This window comes from Pezoporus flaviventris, unplaced genomic scaffold (genome assembly GCF_033815535.1).
Source record: "Pezoporus flaviventris isolate CSIRO_AGI_PZ_B2104156 unplaced genomic scaffold, CSIRO_AGI_Pfla_v1 ptg000090l, whole genome shotgun sequence".
Classification (NCBI taxonomy): Eukaryota; Metazoa; Chordata; class Aves; order Psittaciformes; family Psittacidae; genus Pezoporus; species Pezoporus flaviventris.
This window is the reverse complement of record NW_026892638.1, coordinates 3,878,861-3,904,498: the sequence shown is the minus strand read 5'-3', so window position 1 is coordinate 3,904,498 and position 25,638 is coordinate 3,878,861. Positions and strand designations below refer to the sequence as shown.

The 25,638-nt window shown below is 43.1% G+C and overlaps 1 protein-coding gene across 2 annotated transcripts in view; it reads right to left on the bottom strand.

Annotated features, from left to right (window-relative positions):
• Positions 1 to 25,349, bottom strand: part of THBS4 (thrombospondin 4) — a 43,132-nt gene extending 17,783 nt beyond the window's left edge. Inside the window, exons 1-9 of one of the 2 annotated variants that reach the window (XM_061475715.1) lie at positions 25,149 to 25,349; positions 20,181 to 20,384; positions 15,824 to 16,071; positions 14,654 to 14,759; positions 7,862 to 7,944; positions 6,965 to 7,016; positions 5,481 to 5,653; positions 2,432 to 2,569; positions 1,775 to 1,852 (exon numbers count right to left, since the gene is read on the bottom strand). In XM_061475715.1, coding sequence (XP_061331699.1) covers positions 1,775 to 1,852; positions 2,432 to 2,569; positions 5,481 to 5,653; positions 6,965 to 7,016; positions 7,862 to 7,944; positions 14,654 to 14,759; positions 15,824 to 16,071; positions 20,181 to 20,384; positions 25,149 to 25,236 — 1,170 coding nt within the window. In that variant the 5' untranslated portion in view covers positions 25,237 to 25,349. The remainder of the gene's footprint in view (positions 1 to 1,774; positions 1,853 to 2,431; positions 2,570 to 5,480; positions 5,654 to 6,964; positions 7,017 to 7,861; positions 7,945 to 14,653; positions 14,760 to 15,823; positions 16,072 to 20,180; positions 20,385 to 25,148) is intronic. The other variant, XM_061475713.1, reaches the window with a different exon arrangement.
• Positions 25,350 to 25,638: the final 289 nt, after the last annotated feature.

Genomic DNA, 25,638 nt, shown 5'->3' with positions numbered 1-25,638 from the left:
CTGGACCTTAGCAAAGCCTTTGACACCATTTCCCAGGGCATTCGCCTGGAGAAACTGGCTGCTCGTTGCTTGCTCGTTACTTTTCACTGGGTAAAGAACTGTCTGGGTGGCTGGGCCCCAAGAGTGGATGTGAATGGAGTTAAATCCAGTTGGCAGCCAGTCACAGGTGGTGTTCCCCAAGGCTCAGTACTGGGGCCAGTTCTGTTTAATATCTTTATTTTATAGTAAATCAAAGTTACTAAAGTCTTATCTTTGATGTGGATTAGAGGATCAAATACACTCTCAGCAGGTTTGCAGACAACACCCAGTTGAGTGGGAGCATTTGTCTGCTGGAGGGGAGGAAGACCCTGCAGAGGGATCTGGGCAGACTGGATCAATGGGCTGTGGCCAGTGGTACGAGGTTCAACAAGGCAAAGTGTCAGGTCCTGCACTTGGGCCACAACAACCCCATGCAATGCTACAGGCTTGGGGAAGAGTGGCTGGAAAGCTGCTCATGGAAAAGGAACTGTGGGTGCTGACTGACGGAGCTGAACATGATCCAGCTTGTGGCCAGGCAGCCAAGAAGGCCAACAGCATCCTGGCCTGTATCAGCAATAGCATGGCCAGGAGGCCCAGGGCAGTGATCATCCCCCTCTACTGGGCACTGGTGAGGCCGTACCTTGAATCCTGTGATCAGTTCTGGGCCCCTCACGACAAGAGAGATAATTGAGGAGCTGGAGTGGGTCCAGAGAAGGGAAACAAAGCTGGTGAAGGGTCTAGAGCACAAGCATGATGAGGAACAAGTGAAAGAACTGGGGTTGTTTAGGCTGGAGAAAAGCAGGCTCAGGGGAGACCTTATCTCTTCCTACAGCTACCTGAAAAGAAGCATGTAATGAGGTGTCAAGTGATAGAACAAGAGGGAATGTCCTCAAGCTGTGCAAGTGGAGGTTTTGATTGGATATTAGAAAAAAAAAAATTCACCAAAAGGGCTATCAAGCACTGGAACAGGCTGCCCAGGGAAATGGTTGAGTCACTGTCCCTTGAGTTATTTAAAAGATACACAGATGTGGCACTTAGGGACATGGTTTAGTGGTGCACTTGGCAGTGTTAGGTAAATGGTTGGACTTTATGATCTTAAGGGTCTTTTTCAACCTAAATAATTCTGATTCTGTGATTCTAAGTGAAAGGTCTAACTTGCTCCATAGCATTTAAAAGGTTTGTGAGCCCTGTTCTTTTGGAGCCTAATATCTTTCAAACCTTTCAAAGCATAGCTGTTTGTACTTCTGTTATGCTTGCTCTCCTAGACTAAATACCTATGTGTATTAAAAATGTACCAATCGCAGCTCTCCTCCTCCCTGTACTTATTAAGGAAGATACCTGGTACTCTGTAAATACCCTAACAAAGTGAAGACGTCACTCCTATGTAAAGAGCACCTAGAACAGCTTGCTGCAGCAGTTCCCAAGTGGGAAGAGGAGAAGCAAAGATTTAATTTTTCAAAGGAGGTTCCTTGCAATAGCATACTCACAAACACACATAAGTGGATGATGTGGAGAGAAGAGTTCCTGACATTCCTCAGGGAAATCAATAAGCATACAGCTCAAAGGGACATGTTAATGACAAATAAAGTATTGATTTTTTATTAATAGACAGGAAAAGAGGAAACGATTGTTTGATTTAGATGAAGCCAACAAACTGTATTATTCAGCTCATCAATCAGAGCCATAAATCCAATCCTAGCCTCAAGGAATTTTAGAACAGTTGATTTTTTAAAGCCACAAATGAAAAGGTGCTTACCAAAGTGTTTATGCAATGGGAATTTGGAACGCAGAGTCCAAGTCCACCATTCTGACATTCATCAATATCTAAGCAGACCTAGCAACAAAACAAATCATCATGTGATAGGAACAGTGTCAATCTGAGATCCAAGTCTGAAGAAAAGCCACTGAAATTTAAGTCTAGAAAAGAGTCATAGACTCTCCTGAAATCACTCTCAGAATGGCACAGACATACCCATAGGCATACCTTCCAATGGATCTCTGTGATACAGAAAATTTCAGACTTAGGATGGGCTTCTGGTTTGCCCACAAGAGTTTAGACAACTGTAAGGTGGATGCTACAGAAACATGAAAAAAATGACAATAGGCCTTTTCTATCACACTCTTCCTAATTCAAAGGCAGTTTGCAGATATCAACAGAGTGCCCTTGATCAGAAATACCTGTGAAGCTACTGACATTTTTTCTTGTTTATATACTAATCTGAGTATTCGACTCTTAATACTCCCATTAAAGCCAAGCAAACACAACTCAGATCTTCTGATTGAAACACTCAGCTCTGCCTAACTACACAAGGCATTTATGGAATGACTGAAGTATAAATAAAGTACAATAGAGATGCATTGATATAAATCAGCAACTTGCAATGGCGGTTGCCACAGGGATGCTGCCACTCACCTGCTTATTGCTCTTGGCATAGCTGAGGCCTATCCCTTGCACGGTTTGTCCTGTATATCCTGGGGGACAAGACTCACATCGGAAACCCGGAGCAGTGTTCACACATCGCACTCCAGGGAAGCAAGGGTTGTAACGACACTGCAAAGAAAAAATGAACCGAGCACGTTTGTGCTTCAGTAACATCCAGATCCTGACTATGCACACAGACTTCTCAGTCAACAGCATTGCTATGTGTAATGTCTGTATGTCTTCTGTTCAGAACTGGCTTAGAGAGGAACAGACTCTGCAGATACTTCTTATCCCAGTAGGTCTTCAGCTGTCTGCAATCTTCCATGATAGCCTGCAGTTGATGCCCTAAGCTCTGATGCCAGTCCTTTTTGCTGGGTAGGTTCAATTCCCTTGGAAGCTGAGAGCCCCCTGGAAGCAACCCAACCATAATACCAGGACAGACAGCTGTATAACTACAACCCATCAAATGGTCCTCCAGTTTTGTTTTGTGCACACAAAAGTGGCAGCAGCATCTCCCCTCATTTATATTTGGGCAAGTCTCACAGCCAGAAGTAACCCAAACATAAGGCAGATGAGCAAGGATGTGTCAGTGGCACTCACGCATTTCTAGACTTGAGGCCCACTGGTACTTCTCCCAGAATTCCACACGCTCACAGCGTCACCCTTGGCCTGAAGGCACCATCTGCTTTCCTGCCATCATGTAGCCTTACAGAACAGTTATGACCCATTTCACCTGCCTTGTGGGTGCCAGTTTGGGAAACCACATCCTGTTTTGCTGCCTCTCCATACTAGGTAGTATTTCTAAGGGTACTGAAAACTTCAACATACCATCATGCTACACATGGCTCAAAGATAACAGTAAATAAGAAATATGAGAAAGAAACAGAAAAGAGCTTTAAAAATATGCATTTTTCTCCCCTCTTTGATCAGTAACAGAAAAACATCTGCAAGATGGAGGGAGAACAAGCCAGAAGATACCCACCTACAACAAACATACAACTTGTAACTAAACACATATGTCATGGAGCAAGAAAAGGCATGTTTAATATCAAAGTGTGTTTGATGGAAAGATCTATTAGAAGTAGGTCCACAACTAGCATAAGGAAAACGTAAAACCTAGGACAGACATTTTGTGCTCCTTATTTGATGTGGATTTTTTATTACAGGCAGCAGAGGGCACTCAAGTTACACATAAACAGAGCAGAGCTGCAGCTCCCAAGATACGGGATATGAAAGTAATGTCTTCAAACTGGTAATGAATAAGGGAGCATATTGCAGAGATGCTAAAAACCTCAGAAAAGATTACGGCAGCACTGAGTGAGGCATCTTCTAGATTTGTTTTTATCAGAATTTTTATATGAACTTCTTTTTAAATGCCAGCTACTAGGAAGTACAGAAATAGTTTAGTCAGTAGAAAGGTGCTCTCCCAGAAGATTCCAAAAAAGCTTTCAAAAATAATAAAAAAATATTACTTCATACTCTCAGCTAACTCAGGAAACCAAATATGACACATCCTCTCTTATTAGAGAATGAAAATGAAAAGCTATTGCCATTTATTACCTCTTTCCCCCCCTGCACAACCGTAAGTGAAAATCCAGCTGTTAAAAGTTATTTACTGGTGAAAAGACCCACACCAGACTACGTGACATTTTAGTAGCAGTGTTCATGTAAAGGCCTCATATAAGAAAGCATATTACAACAGACCAGTCTCAGTTTGTTTTCCTGCCACTGCTGTCAAGAGTAGTGTTGCTCCAACTCTGAAAATGGCAGGGAGATTATCACCATGCTCCACCTCAGTCTAGGTATGGTTCAGGAGGAGGAAACTATCTGTACTGGTAGGCTGCAGCTAGGCTGGCTTGAGACTCTCACCACAGCTCTTTCAGCTTCACCTCTTGCATTCACATTTCAGGGCTTCACCTCCGTTTTTTGCACCTTCTGTTGCAGTAGACATAGCACATGTCATGTGAGGCAAAACAAAAGATATTGCCTGCAACTCGGGAAGCTGCCACACTCAACCCACTTACTTTTCCACAAGCAGATAAAAGTTCGACACATTGCATCCTTTCTGCTGATGGCCTACAGGAGGGAGTAAACCAAAAGAGCAGTCAAAGCACATCTCCTATTGCCTGGGAAGGAGAAAAAAGGAATTGCTTTTGCTGTGCTACATCATTAGGCAGCCATGTTGGTAGTATGGTGCTATCTGCAGGCACAGTTAATGACCTAGTTCTCCTGGTTCCCTGGTCTACTACATCCAGGTGTTTTTCCAGAAAAATCACTAAAGAGCAATGGCAAAAATCATCATACAGAAAAAAAGTGGTGAACTGGGAAGTGGTTTTGTTGTTTATGTTCTGAATGTCACATTCCAATTAACACAGATTTTATTTAACTGCTTCAGATGTCAATTTATTAACTCAGTCCTTAGTACAAGCAAGCTCTGACTTTCTAACATAACACAAGGGAAAAAAAAAGCAAATTTAAGTCAACATTATCAGCTTTCAACACAACCATAAAGAAGAAAAAAGCAACAATAACAATAAATGTTTATTTTCTTTCACAGACTTTTAACACAAGGCTGAAAAACATTGCTCCAGTCTGGGTTGAAGAGAAGACTTTGGTCTTCAAGGCTGGTTCAGAAGCACTACAATTCAAAGAAACAAGCCCATATTGATAAGAAGGGCTTCTGAAGCCTGTAACAAAAGCTGCTGCATCTTCTTGGGGAATAAAAACAACTACATCAAAAGCTTCTTTTGTTTGTTTTGGTTGGGTTTTTTTTCCAAAATTAAAGTCCTTTAAGTGACTTCTCAACTCACCAGGGTATTTCAAGTTTTAACACATATAACCTCCATAAAGTTGCAGCAACAGCAAAATAAGGAGGTGGAATCAAATCAGAATGAATAAATATTTACCGCACAAGCAGTCAGCAAATGCTGAAGACAGCAAGGACCAGCAACCCATTGATATGTATGAAACAGTTGCTTTTTAGCTTTTCCCCCCCCATCCTTTTTTTTTTTAAAATTCAGTGAAAGTCACTATTTTTTACCTCATCAATATCTGAGCAGGTAACTCCATTTCCCGTGAGTCCTTCAGGGCAGGGGCCACACTGAAATCCCTCTGCTGTCTCCATGCACCTGACTCCCCTGAAGCAGGAATTAACTTCGCATTTGGGTTTACTTCGCCTAGGAAGCTGAGTTGGAAAATTCACAGTTCCCAAACCTTTAATGCAGAAAGAACAACAGTTTCAGCGACTGAAAGAAACATCCATCATGGCTTTTAGCTGGCAAGTGCTCTGAAGAAATCCCCAGGAGGCTGCACAGCAGGGGCTTGGTGTTTCTGCACAACGCTGCTACCAGCTGTGCTGTGGCTGAAGAGACATCCTGCAGGGAATGGCCCAGGAGCTTGTTGTGTCCCCAGACAGGGGAAATTAAGGCTATTTTGTTAGATCCACGTGCTTCTGGCTACACATGGGAGCCTTCCTGCTAGGTTAGTCCCAGCACAGATCTGTTTCTGGCCAGAGGGAGGAAACTGAAAGCCAGTGACCTCGGATGCCCCAAGGGACTCGTGTCATAGTACAACACATTTCTCTGGCTAAATTGGCAACACTACCACTTCATAAGAAAAACAGTGCCATGACTTTTCAAGAGCACATCTGACAGTCTACAAATAAGAGGAATAAAGAAGCAGCAGCTGGCAGCCCATGAGTACACAGAAGGACATGCAAGTACACTGGCTTATGTGCACAGAGACCAGGCCCAGGGAACAACAAAGTTTGTTTGAGACTGGCAGGTGCTGAACCTTGGTACTCATGCATGCAGACTTACACATAAAGGTTAATCTGGTGGGAGCTCAACTTGAGTTTTGATGAGGCTGACAGAAGAAATAAACTAAAAGGCTTGATGAGTTTAAAGCCTTTTGCCCCACTCAGTGAGGGGGTATTCTGGTTTTTATACTGAGTGCATGTATGTCCTGATTGTCAGTCATGGAGGAGGTCCATGCAGTGGCATTTAGGAAAGTATTGCTTCTATTTAGTGAAAAGATGGAGACCATGTTTTGGGTCTTCCTGCTGTTCACCAGTGACTGCCTACTCAGAATCAGATGACTTTCAGGTGGACTGCATAGGATCTTCCTCAGACTGACAATACCAGCTAGAGCAGAACATGATTCCTCCTTTGTTCTCCTACTAAGATTGTTCATAAGATTCCTGGCATGCATTGTCTCTCTCCCCAGGAACACATGGCGCAGCTTTCCAGCAGAGCAAGAACTGACAGTACAGGGTGAGTGGTACTGCTTGATTTAGTAGGGGTTTATCCCCTGATAGATGATTATCAGGCCTATGGAAACTGAAAGCTTTTTATCTAATGAAAATCCATTTTAAATTTGTGTCCAATATATCTAAAACACTGAAAAGTAATATTTTTTAAGAGTACTTCTTAGAAACAACATAAAGCTGATGCAATGAATACTAGTTTTTAAATGACTGTACATCTCATCTGATTGCCTTTTACTGGGAATACCAGGAATACTTACCACATGCTTGGCACTCAGCTATGGTATTTCTCAGAAAAGTTGTTTCTTTGACCTTGAGGATATAGAAACCAAATGTTATTTGGATACAGGCAAGTTATTTTGCACCTGGCTGCCAGAGGAGCCATTACCATTCACCAGGGACCATAGCAACAGGACAAGGGATAATGGGTTCAAACTACAACAGGGAAAAGTTCATCTTAGATATAAGGAAGAAGCTCTTTACTGTGAGGGTGGTGAGACACTGGAATAGGTTGCCCAAAGAAGTGGTAAATGCTCCATCCCTGGCAGTGATCAAGGCCAGGTTGGACAGAGCCTTGGGCAACGTGGTCTAGTGTGACGTGTCCCTGCCCACGGCAGGTGGATTGGAACTAGATGATGTTAAGGTCCTTTCCAACCCTAACTATTCTATGATTCTACGATTTCTTCTCCAACCATGCAATATAGATAGTCTATCTTGATACAGGTGTTCTTTATACCATAAAATTAAGGGCAGTGATAACGGTTGCTATACTTCAGCCATCATCAGCAGACCCTTAGGAATAACATACTTAACCAAAGGCTTGTGCCACCACGTTCTGATACCCACAAGCAAGTGAAACAAACGTAAGTTCAGTTCTGATAGACCTACCTCTACCTAACAGCAAGCTAGGATGGTTACTCTAGTTCCTCTTCACTTAAGACATAAGATTTTCTGTATCTGAATAAGCACTCCTACATTCAGTGATCCTCCATAGCAAACCCAGGGTACCAGGACCTATACGGTTATTTCTTCTCCACTGTGTTGTACCTCTGAGTCAATGAACTCTACACAGGAGTTTATTGCTTATGTGAATTTCTCACCAACTCTATTAAAATTGCAAGCTTGGGATATTTCACACTGAAGCCTTTATACAGTACCTGTTGCCTGAGAAGGTCTTTCACATCTCCCAGTATCTGGTTCATCTGCATCATCTGACCCATTAGCTGCCTATTAAAATCACCTGCAGGGAAAAAACAATGCGAAAGTGTGCACACAACTCTCCCTTATTTGCCATGATAATTTTGAGATACAAGGTGGAAACACCATGAAGAGCTAAGGAGGGCAGACATTACTGTTACTTAAGCCCTGTAGGAATCCGTAGACCAAACACAGTATCTATTTCCAATTTTTATAGTGATTTGCATACTTAACGGTTTTCTAGACTGAGCTCCACTGTGTATCACAGAAACAGGCAAATCAAAAATCTCTCCATGGAGAGAAAATGAGTCTGTTTTTCTACCATTATTGCAGTGGCAAGGCTCTCTAGTAGGGCCTAGCACCACTAGGAACTAATGCCATCAGCGCTACTGGTTCCCTCCACACCTGAGACCAGCAACCTTAAGTGACACCTTAGGATTTCAAGCTTATAGCGGTAACTCATCTGGGGCAGGAGGGCAAGGTGGGCATGAAGTATCTCAGCAGACAATGGGAAGTCACCCTTTGTAAGTGTATTCCATGTCACCACAATTGATTCCTGCACACTTTCAAAGTGAAGTTATCCAGCTTTCTGAGCAAACTCATTGTGCAGCTCTGACCATGCATCAGGAGTGCCCGCTCTGATGGAAACAGTCCTTTTAAGACCTGCAATTGGCTTTTCTTCCAAATGGCAGCTCATCACATTGTACACACATTTCATGGCTGCCTTTGCTTCTAGGAGGTGCAGAGTTTGCATGGATTCCCAACATGCTATGAATTCACACTAAAGCCAGTTCTCAATAACAAGCAACAAACTGAAGACCTCCAAGACAAGACCAAAAGTTACATCTGTCCATAAGCCAAGATCACGAGACGCCCAGCTGTTAAATGAAACACTAGTTTTGACCTAGTGACAGAAGAGTAGCAGAGAGCATGGTTAGTACATTACCTTGTAGTAGCTTCTATTTGTGGCTCACTTCTGAGTTTGTAGCTCTCTTGAGCAGCCATTTTTTTACTTCTCCAAGTCTGTATGTCTTAACAAATTTCACAAATATATGCTCTAATCTGCCTTCTAATCAGGCAGGGTATTTTGATATTACATCCAATGGCTTCAGGGAGATTTATTCATGTATCACTTTTGTGAGTACTGAAAAATTATGTGAAAAACGCTTTTCTTAACATTTACGTTACTGGTTCAAACTTCAAACCATGTCTAGTGGGAATTATCCCACTCCTAACATACTAAGTTTTCTTCATTTCGGACTTTCTCATCAAAACACTGCGTAAGTTTAAAAACTTGTGAACCACCTGCTCCAGAACCTGCCCCTGTTCTAGTCCCAACCTTGTCTTAGTTTTATCTGTGAGGAAGGCACCAGAATCACGGGTATTTCACAATCCCACACTGGAACTTTGGCACACAGGCTGCTAGGACAGATTGCTAGGGTCTGTTCTTGTTTTGCTTGGGTTTTTTGTTGTTGTTGTTTGGTTTCTGTGTGTGTGTGTGGTTTTTTTTTTTTGCTTGTCTGCAGCATAGACTCATAGCATGGTTTGGGTTTGAAGAGACCATTAAAGATAACCTAGTCCAACACCTTTGCCATTGCAATGACATGTTTCACTAGGTTAAATTGCCCAAAGCTCAGCCCAACCTGACTTCGAACACTTCCACTGACAACTTCTCTGGGCAACATGTTCCAGCACAGGGCCTTGGATTTAGAAGAGGGCATCAGCTCCATTGCACAGCTAATTGGCAGAGGCAGGACAAATGCACAAACACTAGCTTGTGTAATTAAATGCCTCACAGATACTTCTAGCTTTCTTAGGAACAACACTGGTTCAAGTACCCTACTTGCCCCCATTTGGCAAAGTCAGAGTCCTGAAACATCATTCAAAGAGACTGTGGTTACCTGGGCAGAGATCCAGCCATGATTAAATTGTAGGTCATGGCTGACAAGAGAAGTTTCCTGTCAGCCTATAATCCTCCATCAAAAAAGCTACGTATAGAAGTTGCACATGGAACTAGAAGAGGCAGGTTCAAAGTAAATAGAAGAAGGTATCTCCACAGACATGATGAATTTCTTACCAGGAGACATTCTTAATCAAGCATTCAAAACTGACTGGACAGACTCATGGAAAGAAACATATATAGTGTCGGTTTAAAACCAGCTGGCAACCAAGTACCACACAGCCACTCACTCACTACCCTCTGCTTCCTACCTCCCTGGGCAAGATGGGGGGGAAAACTGAAAGAATGTAAACCCAGTGGGTTGAGATAAGAACAGCTTAATAACTAAAGTAAAATGTAATAATACTACAAATAAGTGAAAATTAAAAGGTGAAAATAAAAAAAAACACTCAATAAACACAAGTGATGTACAATATAGTTGCTCACCACCCGCTGACAGATACCCAGCCCAACCCAAGCAGCAATCAGACCCTTCTGGGTGACTCCCCCCTGTTTATATACTGGGCATGATGTGCTGTGGGATGGAATATCTCTTTGGCTAGTTTGGGTCAGGTGTCTTGTCTCTGCTCCTTCCCAGCTTCTTGTGCCCCTCCTCATTGGCAGAGCATTAGACTGAAAAGTCCTTGATCAGGGTAAGCATTACTTAGCAACAACTAAAACACTGGTGCATTTCCAGCATTATTCTCAGACTAAAGCCAAAGCACAGCACTGCACCAGCTGCTAGGAAAAAAATTAACCAGGACAAGTACAAAACACAAAGACTCCATCTCTGAGGGAGGGCTCTATATACTATGAACTGCTGGAAAACAGGACAGCATTGAGGGAAAACCACACTGTAACTCCACTCTTAATTCTTGTCCTTGGGTCTATATTAGTCTCTAACACTAGCTAGGTTAGAAGAACCTTTGGTCTGGTGCAACACGCTATATTTTTTTAATTATGTCAGATTCAGGTACCCTACATGAACTAGATAACCTCAAAAGTTTCATTCTGACCTGAATGATCTTATGATGATGATTATATGCAACATACTAATCTCATTTACCAAATGAGCAATCACAACTTCTCTGGGCAACCTGTTCCAGTGCCTCACCACCCTCATAGTAAAAGAATTTCTTCCTAATAGCTAATTTAAATCTCTCCTCTGTCAGCTTAAAACCATTTCCCCTTGACCTGCCACTTACATACTCTTGTAAAATATTCCTCTCCAGATTTCTTGCTAGCCTTTTTTAGGTACTGGAAGACTGTTATAGGGTCTCCCCTGAGCCTTCTCTTCTCCAGGCTGAACTAAACCCAGCTCTCTCAGCCTCTTCATAGGAGAGATGCTGCAGCCCTCTGATCCTCTTTAGAGCCTCCCCTGGACATGTTCAAGCAGCTACACATGCCTCTTACGTTGTGGGGCTCAAAGCTGAACTCAGTACAGCAGGTGGGATCTCACGAGAGTGAAGAGGGGGAGAATCACCTCCCTTGACCGGCTAGTCACACTCCTTTTGAAGCACACAGTTGTCTTCCTCGGCTGCAAGAGCACACTGCTGGGTCACGTTGAGCTTCTTGTCAACCAACACCTCCAAAGTCCTTCTCCTCGGGACTGCCCTGCCTGTAGTTGTGCTTGGGATTGCCCTGATCCAGGGGCAGGACCCTGCAGTTGGCCTTTTTGAACTTCCTAAGTTTTACACTGGGCCCACCTCTTGAGCCTGTGCAGGTCCCTCTGAATGGCGTTTTTTCTCTCCAGTGTGTCGACTGCACCACACAGCTTGGTGTCATCGACGAACTTGCTGAGGGTGCGCTCAATCCCAATGTCCATGTCACTGACAAAGATGTTGAACACAACAGGTCCAAACACCAACCCCTGAGGGACACCACTTGTCAGTGGTCTCCCCTTGGACATAAAGCCATTGACCACAACTCTCTGCATGTGGCCATCCTTATCCACCAAGCAGTCCACCTGTCAAATCCATGCTTCTCCAGTTTAGAGACAAGGATGCAACGTGGGACAGTGTCAGATGCTTTGTACAAGTCCACACAGATTATCTGTCACTCCTCCCTTATCTACCAATGTTGTGTCCCCATCATAGAAAGCCACCAAATTTGTCACATGATTTGCCCATAGTAAAGCCATGTTGGCTGTCACCAAACACCCCCTTATTGTCCATCTGTCATAGCATACAGAAACTGCTATGAGGATCTGCCCCATGATCTTGCCAGGCATTGAGGTGAGACTGACTGGCCTATAGTTCCCTGCCTCTTCCTTTTTCCCCCTTTTTAAAAGTGGGGGTTATGTTTCCCCTTTTCTAGTCAGTGGGAACTTCACCTGACTGACATGACTTCTCAAATATGATAGATAATGTCTTGGCAACTTCATCTGCCAGTTCCCTCAGGACGCACAGATGCCTCTCATCAGGTCCCATGGACTTGTGCACCTTCAGGTTCCACTGATGGTCTCAAACCTGATCTTCTTCTACAACAGGCAGTTCTTCATTCTCTCAGTCCCTGCCTTTGTCTTCTGCAACTGGGCAGTGTGACTGGAGCTCTTGCCAGTGAAGGAAGACAAGGCAAAAAAGTCATTGAGTACCTCGGCCTTCTCCATGTCGCGGGTAACCAGGTCTCCCGTTTCCTTCCATAGAAGTCTCACACTTTCTGACATCTTCCTTTTACCCTCACTGTACCTTCAGAGGTTTTTCTTCTTGTCCTTAACAAGGACAAGCTCTCCTTGTTGTCCCTGGTCAGATTTAATTCTGTGAGGGCTTTGGCTTTCCTAACCTGATCCTGGCTGGTCAGACATTTTCTCTGTATTCCTCCAGGCTACCTGTCCTTCTGTCCTCTGTAGGCTTTCTTTTTGTGTCTGAGTTTGTCCAGGAGCTCTTGTTCATCCACACAGGCCTCCTGGCATTTTTGTCTGACTTCCTCTTTGTCGGGATGCATCACCACTGAGCTGGAAGGAAGTAATCCTTAAATATTATTCAGCTTGCTTGGGTCCCTCTTCCATCCAATGCTTTCCCAAGCATTTTCCAATTAATATAAAACCACACACTTTTACCAAGATACATAGGTCTCACATCCCTATACAGCTAAGCTTTTGCATTCCAGCTTTTTCTTGCTGAAGGCAAATTGTGGTTGTCTGATATATTGCTCCTGTAAAAGGACACCATGAAGCATATACCAAGTGCAATGCAGCTGAGTTAATATCGCGGTTGGAACATTTGTGACTTTCCTTTGGTGGATTTGACTACGTAGACTTTGAATATATTCATGCAAGTTGTTTTATTATTAATATGATACTAATTCCACTTGAAGGTAATAAGCAACTGAATCTGAGAGGCTCAGCCAGGCAGAGGCAGCCAGGGAGAGACAGTATGTCTCGGTGTTGCTGCCATTTGTGTTATTGATTAATGAGCAAAAAGTTATAAATGAGAAAGGTGCAAGTCTGCAATCTGGAAACCTCATTCACAGAGCTGCGAGTTTCTAGAGGAGGAAACACTGAATTGCCCCTCCTTTCTATGTGTAAATGTCTGTCGATTTAGGGGGAAAAGATAGACTTTTGATAAAACTCTGTTTTTTGCCTAGATACACATGTTAACGAGCAAGAAAACAGAAGCACATACAATTGAGGATTTAAATAATTAAAAGGCAAAACAGATTTTGTTACTGCTGCACACCACTGACTCTTACATTCATATAATATACTCAGGATGCCCTCATATAAAATTTGTGTACCTTGACTCTATTCTAATCAAAACTAGCAATTCTGCAGGGTTGCTGGGGTGCTGGGGTGGGGGGTGTATATAAGCAGGCGAGGCAGGAAATGGTGTGAGAGAGAGAACTTCTTAGTGATCCCATTTCAAACCTGGCACTCACTTCTCCCCCTGCCCAGTTGTCACATATTAACATACTGCACACACAGCGTGAACCCATTCTTGTCCCTCACACCCACAGCAGGATGGCAGATAAACAAGGACTAGGAAGGAATAGAGGTGGGGCAGTCTACCCCAGGTTTACTGGGTTGAGAGGCTAGAGAGTACGCTTGCCCATCACAGGGGGTTTTTCACCCACCTCCTGGGGACCTGCAGAAATCTCAGTATGCTTCAGCTCCTTCCTCTCTTCCCTGTTCCCTGCTCAGTCTCCATAATGCTCAGCACATGCAGAAAAGGAATTGGTTCTGGAGCAGGTTTCCAGTTCAACAGGTGACACAAGCCTTGGCTAACTTGCAGCAGGGCTAGTGGTTGCCTCGTGATGGCTCTCCCCTCCTGCACCCATGGGCTCTGCAGCTGTAGCACCAACATGCTCTGCAGTCTCCTGTGTCCTTCTTCACACCCCATTCCTCCCCTCTCAGGTACACTCCAGTGATCAAAATATGAATACTGGCCATTGTAGTGTACATTGACAGGTCTTGCTACTCTACCTACCTATTTTCACTATGCCTGTAGCAGTGTATCACACTTAGGACTGCTTCCTGTCTGCAACTTGAATACTTAAAATATTACGAAGTCGACACCAATAGATCAGGCTCACAAAAGTCTGTCTTCTAAATAAGGCTAAAAAGCCTCTTTTAATCATTAAGACTTCTCCTTCAGTAGGAACACTCCTCATCGCTTTATCACCAGCAACAGTGACTGTTTTTTCTCCAAACTGAGCTATTTCTAAAACATTTACAGGAAATTATCATGGCTGTAGTTCAGTCAAACAACTGTTATTACTTATCCCTAGAGTTTCTCCACCTTATTAATATTCATCACATTAGCTTCTTGCACTGGGATCCTAAGGAACAATTTAAATTTCTGGTTGCAGGCCTTACCAGTGTACTGAGGAACAGGTTCAATTTGTTGAAGAAAACAATCCTGCAGGTTCCCCACTTGGGCAAGTGTTCCTCCAGTTACCAGCTTCAGCTCATCTAGTGCATCCTGGAATCACAAGAAAAACAGAGTCCACAATTCTGGGACAATGGAAAAAGTGTGAAGTATCAGACAAAGTAAATTATTTTTTTGGGGAGGTTGTCCATTTCCCCGAGCAGGGCTCCTACACCATCCCCTTCAGGACCACCCATCACCATCTGAATTGTAATAAAATTCCTAAGCTTTGCCTTCCAGACTTTTACATAGCTGTGGTTTTATTTCAAACTTTATTTTTTTTTACTGTTCTGATTCATATGATCTCACATACCAGGAAGTTCACATATTTTTATATCCGTGACATAGAATACAAAGTAATCTTTCCCCCACCACTCCCAGTCAGGTTTACATTCATGTAAAGAACGTGGCAGCTTAGCAGTTCTCCATATAAACAGGATCATTTTCAAGCCCGAAATGAAACAAAGCAATGGGGCAACCTTGGGGGCAGTATGCCTTTATGCCTTCTAATGCATATGTTGCATCAACAACAAAGGAAGCTGTTTGTAGAAGACACTGTTTACCTCAGACTGTTGATATGGAGGTGACAGGAAGCTATGCAAACCTCAGACAGAGAAAAAAAAAAAGCTATTGTAGTCAAACAGATGGGGACTGGACCCTTACACCATGCAAGTCCCCCTCTTTTGTCTTTTTAGTCCATGTGGCTTATCATGAAGCGTAAAGCCACATTACGCAGCCAAGGGCTGCTCATACTGAACAGCTGTTAGAAACTGATGAAGAGCTGCCATTACTGCACCAGCTCAATCCTTGCAAAAGGTTCAATCCCCAAGAAATTTAGCCTGAAATAAGGCAGGCAGCAATTTATTATTGTTTTTTTTAATAAGCTACAAAACTGTGTTTCAAACAAACAGCATAACTATTATTACAGGGTTCAATGAAACTAAGGTTTCACCTGCTCTATATGGAACTTATATTTATTTCACAAGTTAATACTAAGGTTACTGAAGCACATTGTACAGAGCTTGGCCACTGCATGGGCTGAGGTCAGGAGACAATGATACAGAGGATCCCTGGTGATCCCTTTAAGTGCTCAGCCTGCTCCCAGTTTTTCAGCTCACCTGTGGCTTCTCCTGGAAAGTGCGTAACTCTACCACCGCCAACATCTGAGACAGAGCTGAAAACGCTTTTGGCAGGTCCTGAATGGCACCTACTTGCAGGCAGTCCAGATACAACTCTACGGTGCTTGATCCCTGCTGCAGGCCACTCAGCCATACGATGACAGCATGGGGTTTCCCATCAGCCAGCTGGACGTTGCTAAAGATCACTGAATTCAACCTCCCATCACTCTTCAGATAGCGCAGCACCACTAGTACAAAATACACAGATGAACTATCAGAGGGCAGCTGATAACCCAAGGTTGGTCAAGCAAGGTCATGTGGAAATCTGCAATTCTTCTGGTATATTTCCACATGTCAGCTTTTGCAAATGCATTCCATATGCAGATATAAATGGTAATAATAAATGAGTAATAATAAATGAGACATTGACTTTCAGAGCAGGATTACCAGGAATCTTGCATGACTCCCCGTCTTTAAAGCACTGCTGCCTGCAGAGTGTGTTTCCCTACTCTGTCCAGGCCTCTCTAACTGGTTTACCCAAAATCACTTTACAGGCCAAAATATGCCAAAATACAAGTGGTAAAAGTAAAGGGTGCAATGGAGAGCTTCCAGTCAGCACTTTGGCAAGTACATATCTGATACCCAGAAATACTCTGCAGCAGAAAAGTACAACTAGAAAAATCAGTTTCAGTGATTCATATTGCACTGAGTGAGGCTATCTGACAGTGTATCCAAATGCAGCATTAAGGAAACCAAAGGAAGCATGAGTCCGAGCCAGTAACCAGCATTTCTCTGCAACAAACAGTAAAACCAAAATATAATGCACAGAAGATATATTCCACCCCTAGAGATGACTAAGCCCCTTCTCAACTATTTTTAAGGCATTAGTGAAAGACCTACTTGATAATTCACCCAACAAATTTTCATTTTATGACGTAAAATTCACCTTCAGAAAAACACAACAGCAAACAAAAACTTGCAGCATAATATTGAAAAACTGCCTCTTTCCTAAGGAAATTGGATTGGTAACCCAGGATCTGCAAGCTAAATCTCTCAGACCAACTAGCTAGTTCTCTACAAAATCTCTCCCAGGCTCTGCTAACGCGTATCTTCAGAAGCAACAAGCCGAGTGCATCTAGAGAGTATATAATTGCTCTACACTGTTAGTCAGACCTTGTTTCAAAGATCCCACTGATCACTAGCCTGTATGTCTCTTATTTCCTCATGATAAGTTATGTGCATTGAGATGTCAAGCCACACAGATGATGGGCACCTGAACAGTTAAGTACTGGCTCTTTGAAGTCCAGAGGGCTGCTACTATTGCATCAAGGAAGAGCTCACAAATACTCTGACCTTCATACCTGTGTTTATAACCTGTGTTAACATGAGGTAAACTACAATCGTGGATAGAGTGAAGGGAAAAACTCTTACTAGGTTCAGAGCTAATAACACCTACTGAATTCAACCCATTTCTATTCATTCAACAAATTAGCTTTCCATCTCTCAGCTACTAATGTACCTTCTTTGATGCTGCAATACCTCTGTTTGTTGGTGACCTTCTGAGTTACTGAGTACACGTTCCCAACTATTTTTCTAATTGTTCAGCCTAACGATTAAAAGAATTCAGATTTATACCAGCATAAATAGGTCAGGGTATGTCTCCATCTTTAGATTCTATGCTCTTGCTAATGTCCCAGAAGCTGTGATCAGTATCAGGAATATTTTTACTGCTGTCTATGTCAAGACACTGCCAGAGCTGAGATTTCCACAAAGATGCATGAGGTTACTTGTAACTTGCTAAAAGGTAGCGTTTCTTGGCAACCTCAAAGATCTGGCAGGATAGAGCACCTCACAGGCGTTATATTTGTGTGAATATTATGCACACCTGGTCATACGAAAGTATGGTCTTTGGATCATGGCCCTGCATTCAGATTGACCAAACACAGCTGTAAGCTAGAGAAAGAATGAAAAGATGGTGGCAGACATAATGTACCCTGCCAGAATAGTTTCAGGACAATAAGCACTGGCTTGGAAGGTGGCTCAAATATTCCTTCCTCAGGCAGAGCCAAATATCCATCTGGTTAACTAGAGTAGGCTTTCAAAGGGAGATTTTGCCTCTGCCTCTATAAGATTTAACTCATCCAAGCCCCTGCATTACGTGTTTGCTGCTGCGATATTCTACACTGACTTTCATTAAAGTAAGTGGCTCACCTGTACCATTTAAGAAACAGATTTTAAATGAAATTAGTAAACCTGCAAGTAAATATGAACTGCTTCACAGAATTGTTGTTACATCACTGTTAAGCACTTACTGCTGTTTAATCTGTAACAGAATCATTCAAAAAAAACCCCACCAATGCTATTTGCCTCTGAAAAGTACATTGGTCTAACCAAAAGAAGCTGAACACTTGCCCAGAAATTCAGACCTGCGCTTTAAAAACATTTAGGCATTATGAACATTTTACTACCAGATATACCACAGCAAAACCAGAACAAACCATTTGGAACACAGATGTCAATGTGGCACTTAATATAGGATAACTAAGGTCTGCTTTGGACTACTTAGATCAGATTTAGGTGCATAAGGGAAGACACCATGCATATGCACACCCTTCCAAAACTATAGATATTTAGACCCTGCATTTTGCTAAGATGGCAAATGAGCGCTTAAGTGGTGATCTCCCATCTTGACAGGATCACAAACAGCCCCCACACCTCATACTCTCAGCTCACACAATGATTTCCTGGATGTAGTTTAACTTACTGTATAAAGCAGACGTATGTATAAAGCAGCACATATGACACTTCCAGAGAAATCACCTGGGTAAATACCAACTACTACTCACAAACTACCATACACCTTCAACAAGGTGTACTGAAGCAATAAGCAGGCAAAGAGACCTCTACAACTGGCAGGTTACAGATCTTTCCCATCAACTCAACATTGGTCACTGACAGGACAAGTTTCTTTATGTTGTTGCCTATCTATATGGCATCATCCTATTACAGACACTTCTCAAATACAACACTAACATACTGAGGACAAAACCGAAGGAAACCACATAACCTTCCCCAGTATGTCTCTTCTGTCTGTTAAAGCATATCACTAACAATCAGTTATGCAGGTATTTTTGAATGTCAGAAGAGTTTGATGTATTCACAATTGTATGGATATAGACGTATTTCTGTGTATACCTACGCAGACCTATATATAAAATTTACACACATAATTCTGTGCGTATGAGAGGGCGGAAGTGAGAGAGGGGATGTATGTGTGATCTATCATTTCTTTACCGATCAGGTAAGTCAGTGTTAGGAAATGTGTGACACTGATAAGGCTGTGTGGCCACCCCCAACACACACACAGGACAAATGCTCCTATTCCCCACACTCAGAAGGACTTCGGCAGACCTGATGAAACTACCAACATTACATCTAACTCATCCCCCTACATTTCCCAAGCAAAAGGTGTGCTTTTCCTCTGTACACAGAGTCATTTTCCTACGTATGAACTAAAGTTTACCAGTAGAGTTTCTCAGTATACTGTCCTTAGCTACCTGCTTACAACATTTGTAGCAGCAAATTATCATGGCAGTAGTGAAGTCAACAGCACAACACTAATTTGCATAATTCACTAATTTTTCACTGGATCTTAAAATTGCAGTATATTCTAAGTGTGGTCTAGAGAGCAATGCAAGCTCTCCATATCTAAAAGTCTGCTGAAGTTCTTACTCTGATTCCTGATTAACTAATTTCAGTAAGCAGAGAACACACATTTGAATTCACCCAAAAGATCCTGCAAGTGCTAGGAATGTTTGTCTTGCATAGTCACATCTAACCTCCAGGGTCAGCAGAACAAAAACCTGCCCTTCATATGCATGAGGCGGCATGTGCGTGTGTCCCTTGCATTCCTGAGTAATAAGAACCAGTGATTGTCCCAAGGGGGAAAATTAAAAAAGGGAATGGAAAAAAACACCCAAATGAAAAAAAAAAAACCACCAAAAAAATCCCCGAACTGACTCCTTTCTGCATATTACATTTTTTTAACTCCCTTCTCAGGATTGCTCAGAGCATAGTGGAGATACCAGGTGATGGTCAGGTCAGCTTCCCCTGGACAGGAAAGAGCAGCACCCAGCAAGACGAACAAAAGTGAAGGGGAGTGAGAGAGGATGTAACCAACAATTTTATCTTGGGGTGGGGGGGGGGGGTGGGGGCTAAACGGTGACAGCATGCAACAGGAATTACTCAAGCACAAAGGTTAATCACGCAGTTTTCAACATCCGTGACACACCATTAACTGTGGAACCAACAGTGGTTTTCCCCCCACAATACTTCATGCATACTTCAAACAACTCACCTTTATTCATCCGTCCCATGACTGTAAATTCAAAATACTTGCTGTTGTCAGCTGGTGAATACAGGCCAAATACAGTGGCTGTGCTCTTTGGCTGCAGTTTGAACGATGAGAGCAAATACACATCATTCAGCATAGGATCACTAAGTGCTTGTTGCAAGAAGTTTGTTACCACTCTCTCGTTGGAATACGGAAGAAGATCAAAAACTGAAAAATAAGCGAGTTTCAACAGCAATTTAAAAATTAAAATGACCAAAGAAGAATGCAGTCTAAAGCCAACCATTGCAGATTATACGCTCTTTGCTATTTCCATATGGATATTTTAAAATGAACCCAAGTTGTCCTACCTAAAGAATACAAAAACAAAAATTAATAACATCTTTAAAAATCAGCTAGTCCAATCGCTCTGGCATCAGCAGGGACATTTAAAGCAACCTTATCTAGTGAAACATGTCCCTGCACATGGCAGGGGGTCTGGACTCGGTAATATTCAAGGGGCCCTTCCATGAAAACTATTCTAGGAGTCTGTCAAAATATTATACAGATTTTGTTGCAGTGGATTATCTTTTAGCAACTTTTTTTTTTTTAAACAAGAATTGTTGGTAAGTTTACTAATATAGAAATATCTAGTCTTCAAACTGCAGCACTCAGTATTTTCAGGTAGAGCTATGAAATTTTTCTCTTCTGAGGATGCACCTCAGCAGAAAGCTTTTTAACCTATTTCTGCTATCATAATCAGATGCTTGCATTCACATTTTGTCCTGGGTTCAGCAGTAGCAGTCATTTTTCTCCTTCTTAGTAGCTGGTGCAGCTCTGTGTTTTTCGACTTTTGGCCTGGGAACAGCGCTAATAACACTGATGTTTTTAGTTACTGCTCAAATGTTTAGTTTGGCCAAGGACTTTCTGAGCCTCATGTTCTGCCAGGGAGGAGGAAAAAGCGGGGAGGAAGCAGAGACAGGACACCTGACCCAAACTGACCAAAGAAGTATTCCATACCACAGCATGTCATGCCCAGGATGCAACTAAGAGTTACCCGGAAGGGCTAGTTCACTGCGGGGCTGGACTAGGTATCAGACTAGGTGCTCGGTTGGGCAGGGTGGGGCAAGTTATTGGTCAGCGGGTGGTGAGATGTTGTATTCTCTTCCCTTGTTACCTTATTATTTCCTTTATCATCATTATTATTGGTGGTAGCAGTAGTGATTTGTGTTATACCTTAGTTACTAAACCGTTTTTATCTCAGCCCAGGGGAGTTGCATTCTTTTGATTCTCCTCCCCATCTGAGGATTCAGCATCAAAAAATTCAGATTTCCAGTGTACTTATCCCAAGAACCATTTTGATGACATTTACAGTGCACCAATTAAAATTCTAAAAAGCAAAGTAAGCAATATGATGTTCATAAGATCCTTCTCAGTTCACTGACATCTAAGAAGCTGTATTATATAAATAAGACTTATCTTTTCCTTCTGGCACAGATAAAGTAAAAAACCAAAACAAAAAAAAACACACACACAAAAAAAAACAACACTGCACCCCCCCCCCCCCCAAAAAAAAAAAAAAGAACAAACCTTGAAGGAACTGTAAAAGCCATTTCAAATTTTTCTTGCAATTTCTGCACAATGAATTAGTGAAAAGCATTATGACATATATATGACATTATGCAAACATGTATATGTCAGCTACCTCCCCTTACAGCACTGAAACATGAACTGGGGTTTTCCTCGATGTTCCCAAATCCATGATGGCTCCAAACTCAATAAACTATTCCGCTAGTTTTTTGATAATCTCTATTTCAACCCACTGTTACTTAAGAAGTGTATATATTATACCCTTCCAATAAAGTCTGATGAATGACTATGCACAAGTGTTATTTAAATATAATTGCCCATTTAGCCACAGTATACCACTGCCATTCCATAGGCCTATCATAGCTGGGCCATATTTTTCTCCCACACCAGCAGAATACTCTAGAGCTGCCACTGGAGAAGAGCCCTAAACACCAGTCAGACAGCAAAAGCAGATGACAGCATATTGATTGGAGCCTGAGGTTGTGCCACTTCAGTTTTCCAGGCCAAAAACCAATGGAACTTTGGATAGGAGTCCTTTCTACCCAGCATGACCTCAAAGCTGTCTTCATTGACTAAGATGATGGGGTCATCCTACCAATGCAGTGTTTCCATATGCTACAAGCAGGAGGAGACTAAAGAGCACCCAGGACCACCCCATAAGCACACAGACCTACACTCAGCCACGGGGTATATAACCTTACATTAGGCCCTGGGATCACGCTGCTTCCACTGCTCATTCTGGAGCATCCATTCATCTAGACGATAATGCAATTCCCAAAAATAAAGAGATTTTCCCCTTCATCTCATGAAACCATTGAAATACAGATCATTGCTTAAGTCTACACTTGTATTAGGTCTAAGGATTCCATGACTATGGATAGTTTCCAGGACACAATACAATAAGAATCAGGCCCTTGATTTGCATGCACTTATTATACTGTTGTCAAACAAGTAAGAAACACGTATCTGAGATGGATCTGATCAAAGGACTTCTTTTTCAGTCAGTTCAGATTTACAGCATCCCAGGACAACTGCTGCTCCCACTGAAAACAGGGACCCAGACAGCAGAGGCAAAAGGCTGGGCATTTTATCATGTTCAGGGTACAAAGAGCAAAGCAATTGCCCAAGCAAGAGACTGAAATGCAACTCACAACTATATACAACAGCATTTTGCAGGTAATAATCATTCATAAAATAGAGCTGTATCTTCTCACCTAGAGCAGCACAATACCGTATTTAAGTCTCAGACAAAATAAAATATAGCTATACATTTTATCTAATCCTTCTAGGTCTGTTGGCAGATTTTATATCAATTTCTGTGAGACTAATTAATTTCTGCTACAGTCGAACACTTAAAAATATAGGAGAGGTATTACTAAAGTAATGACTAAACACTGGCAAATGTCTGTCTAACCTCATGGAAAACGTTTGCCGAAATTTGCATATTGAAACCAGTGCTCAAATTGGTTTGCTAGGTGTGTTCTATAAACCACATTGCTTCAACTGGATCCTTCAGCACCCGTGTTATGGAGCCCTCTCTTGGCATATTTCTACTGACTAGCATGTAGATGCAGTCCGTGTATGGATCCATCCTTAGTGTAAATTACACACATGCTAGCAAAAGTGGCTAGCAGAAGTGCAATGGGGTTATGAAAACTAATTTTATATCCTCAGTAGAGCTGTCAGAGAGACAGCTCTTGGACTCTACAGAGACAACTGCTTGTTTGGAAGGAACAAGATAAAAAAAAGATTCACAAGGATTTCAGATTCAATTTTTAGAAGAATCTCATCTTTCTCTCTTTGTCTCTCTGGAACACTAGACTTAAAACAAATGGATAGAAAAGGACTGCCAGTGCTGTAAGGCACAAGCAGCTGTTTTCAATCCATGCAGGGAAAGTGAAGACTCGGGCATGCCTCTGAGCACAAGCATGCATACCCAGGGGGCTAAACAGAGCCCACTCAAGAGACTGACCAGGAATTCTTTCCCTCACCTGCTTCCTGTGGTTTTTAGAAGGGAGCTGCTCAACCTCCTGTGAAAATGCTAACGAGGGATCAGCTACACCTTGAGACAGTGGCAAACCGCTCTGGAGATCTGCCCAAAAACATCAAGGCTATCCCTTCAGATGAGAACTAAAAAACAGGACATAAAACCCTAAGAGATGGAGGCATGGAGGAGTGAAATTAGTGGCACATAAGAGAATGGAGTTCAAAATAAAAGACTCTTTTCTTTCCCTTAATCCTGCTGCCATGTCACACCAGCTTTTTGAGACCCTCCAAGGTTCTTCTCCGCTCACAGCTAACCATAATAACTGTAAACTTAACATTGTTCAGCACTTTTCAAGGTAAGTAATGATGGCTTAGGCACCTGGAGTGAAACCCTAACCCCACTGCAACGGCTTCTAATGACTGTTAACAAGGTGAACACTTTACGTTGTTGAAAGTGGCACCTTTCACAGGCCACTGCCCCTTACAAGCTGGAGATCTGCCTCAATTGGTTTTTTTTGGTGTTTTTTGTTTGTTTGTATTTAAGTATGGCAACACCCTACTTCTCAATATAACAATTTTCTGAAATGTTTTTACATCAAGAAGGACTTTAATAAAAGCTTTCGGTAATACAAGTAAATTAATCTGAATGACTATCTTTTAGATCTGCTTCACTTAAATAAAGAATGAAGTAGCCGATTAAAATATCAAAGATCATTTCGTAAGACAATGGAGGGGTTAAAAACGCAGAGAGAAGAACGCACACTTCTAAGACTGCCGGAGCCGCATCAAGTTACACTAACTGCTGCATTTGGTAGCTGAGCTGGTTCCAGTCAGAAGCTACTGCTGGGTAACAATACCACACATTTCATGCATGCTCTAAAATAAAGATTTACTATGTGCATGATATTATCAAAGTAATTATGGATTTGGAAGGTAATATTTTTCTTGCGCACTTTATGAAGTAGTTTTCCAAGGAGTTTTCCTAGCTCACTAATTCGCCTCTCGAGAGGACCTGAAACGGAAGAAGAGCCCTTCAGATATTCAACACACCTACCAGCACCTCTATAAAACCAGAGCATCTTTTGCTTATTTCAGGGGGATGGCTGATGGGGAGGCTACACCAACACCACCACCACCTTCTCCGGGTCCCCCCTGCGGGCGAGCCAAGGCGTCCCGGGCAGCCGGCGGCTCCCGCCTGCTCTCAGCACCCCGCCGGCCAGCAGAAACCAGCTGCCCGCGACAACTCCGGCTGCAGATGTGCACGTGCCGGCGGAGCTGGCGACTCCCCACCGCATTCCCTGCCGGCACACGGCTTCCTCCTGGGGCGACAAGGCGCTGCAAACCCAATGCCGTCCTGGATGAGAGAGGGGACTGTCAAGGGTGCTAGCGGGAGGGAGGCAGGGTCGGAGAGGTGCTTACCTCGGGGAGCGGGCGAGGCGGCGCGGCCCGAGCACAGCTGCAGGGCGAGAGACAGCAGTAGCAGAGCGGCGCCGCGCTCACACCCCATGACGCGCAGGCCGAGGAGCGCGGCGCAGGACGGCAGACCTTCTGCTCCGGGCCCCCCAGTTTAAGGGCGGTGGCCCCCTGTCCGGGGAGGGACGGCGGCGGGCGGTAGGCCATTGGCCCGGGCTACCCTGCCTACCCTGCCCCCTAAGCGGGGGGGAAGGGGAGTAGGGTTGCGCCCGGGAAAGGCCGAGCCCTGAGGTGGTCCAAAAAGGAAGGAACGGTCGGGGGCCGAGCTCGGAACGACCGGCGTTGGTGGGGGTCCACAGAGCCTGGGCAGAGCTGAAGATCAGAGTCACAGAATGATTTGGGTTGGAAGGGGCCATCTCGTTCCAAATCCCGCTGGCACGGACAGGGGCACCTTCTGCTAGATCAGGTTGCTCAAAGCCCCATCCACTGGCCTTGA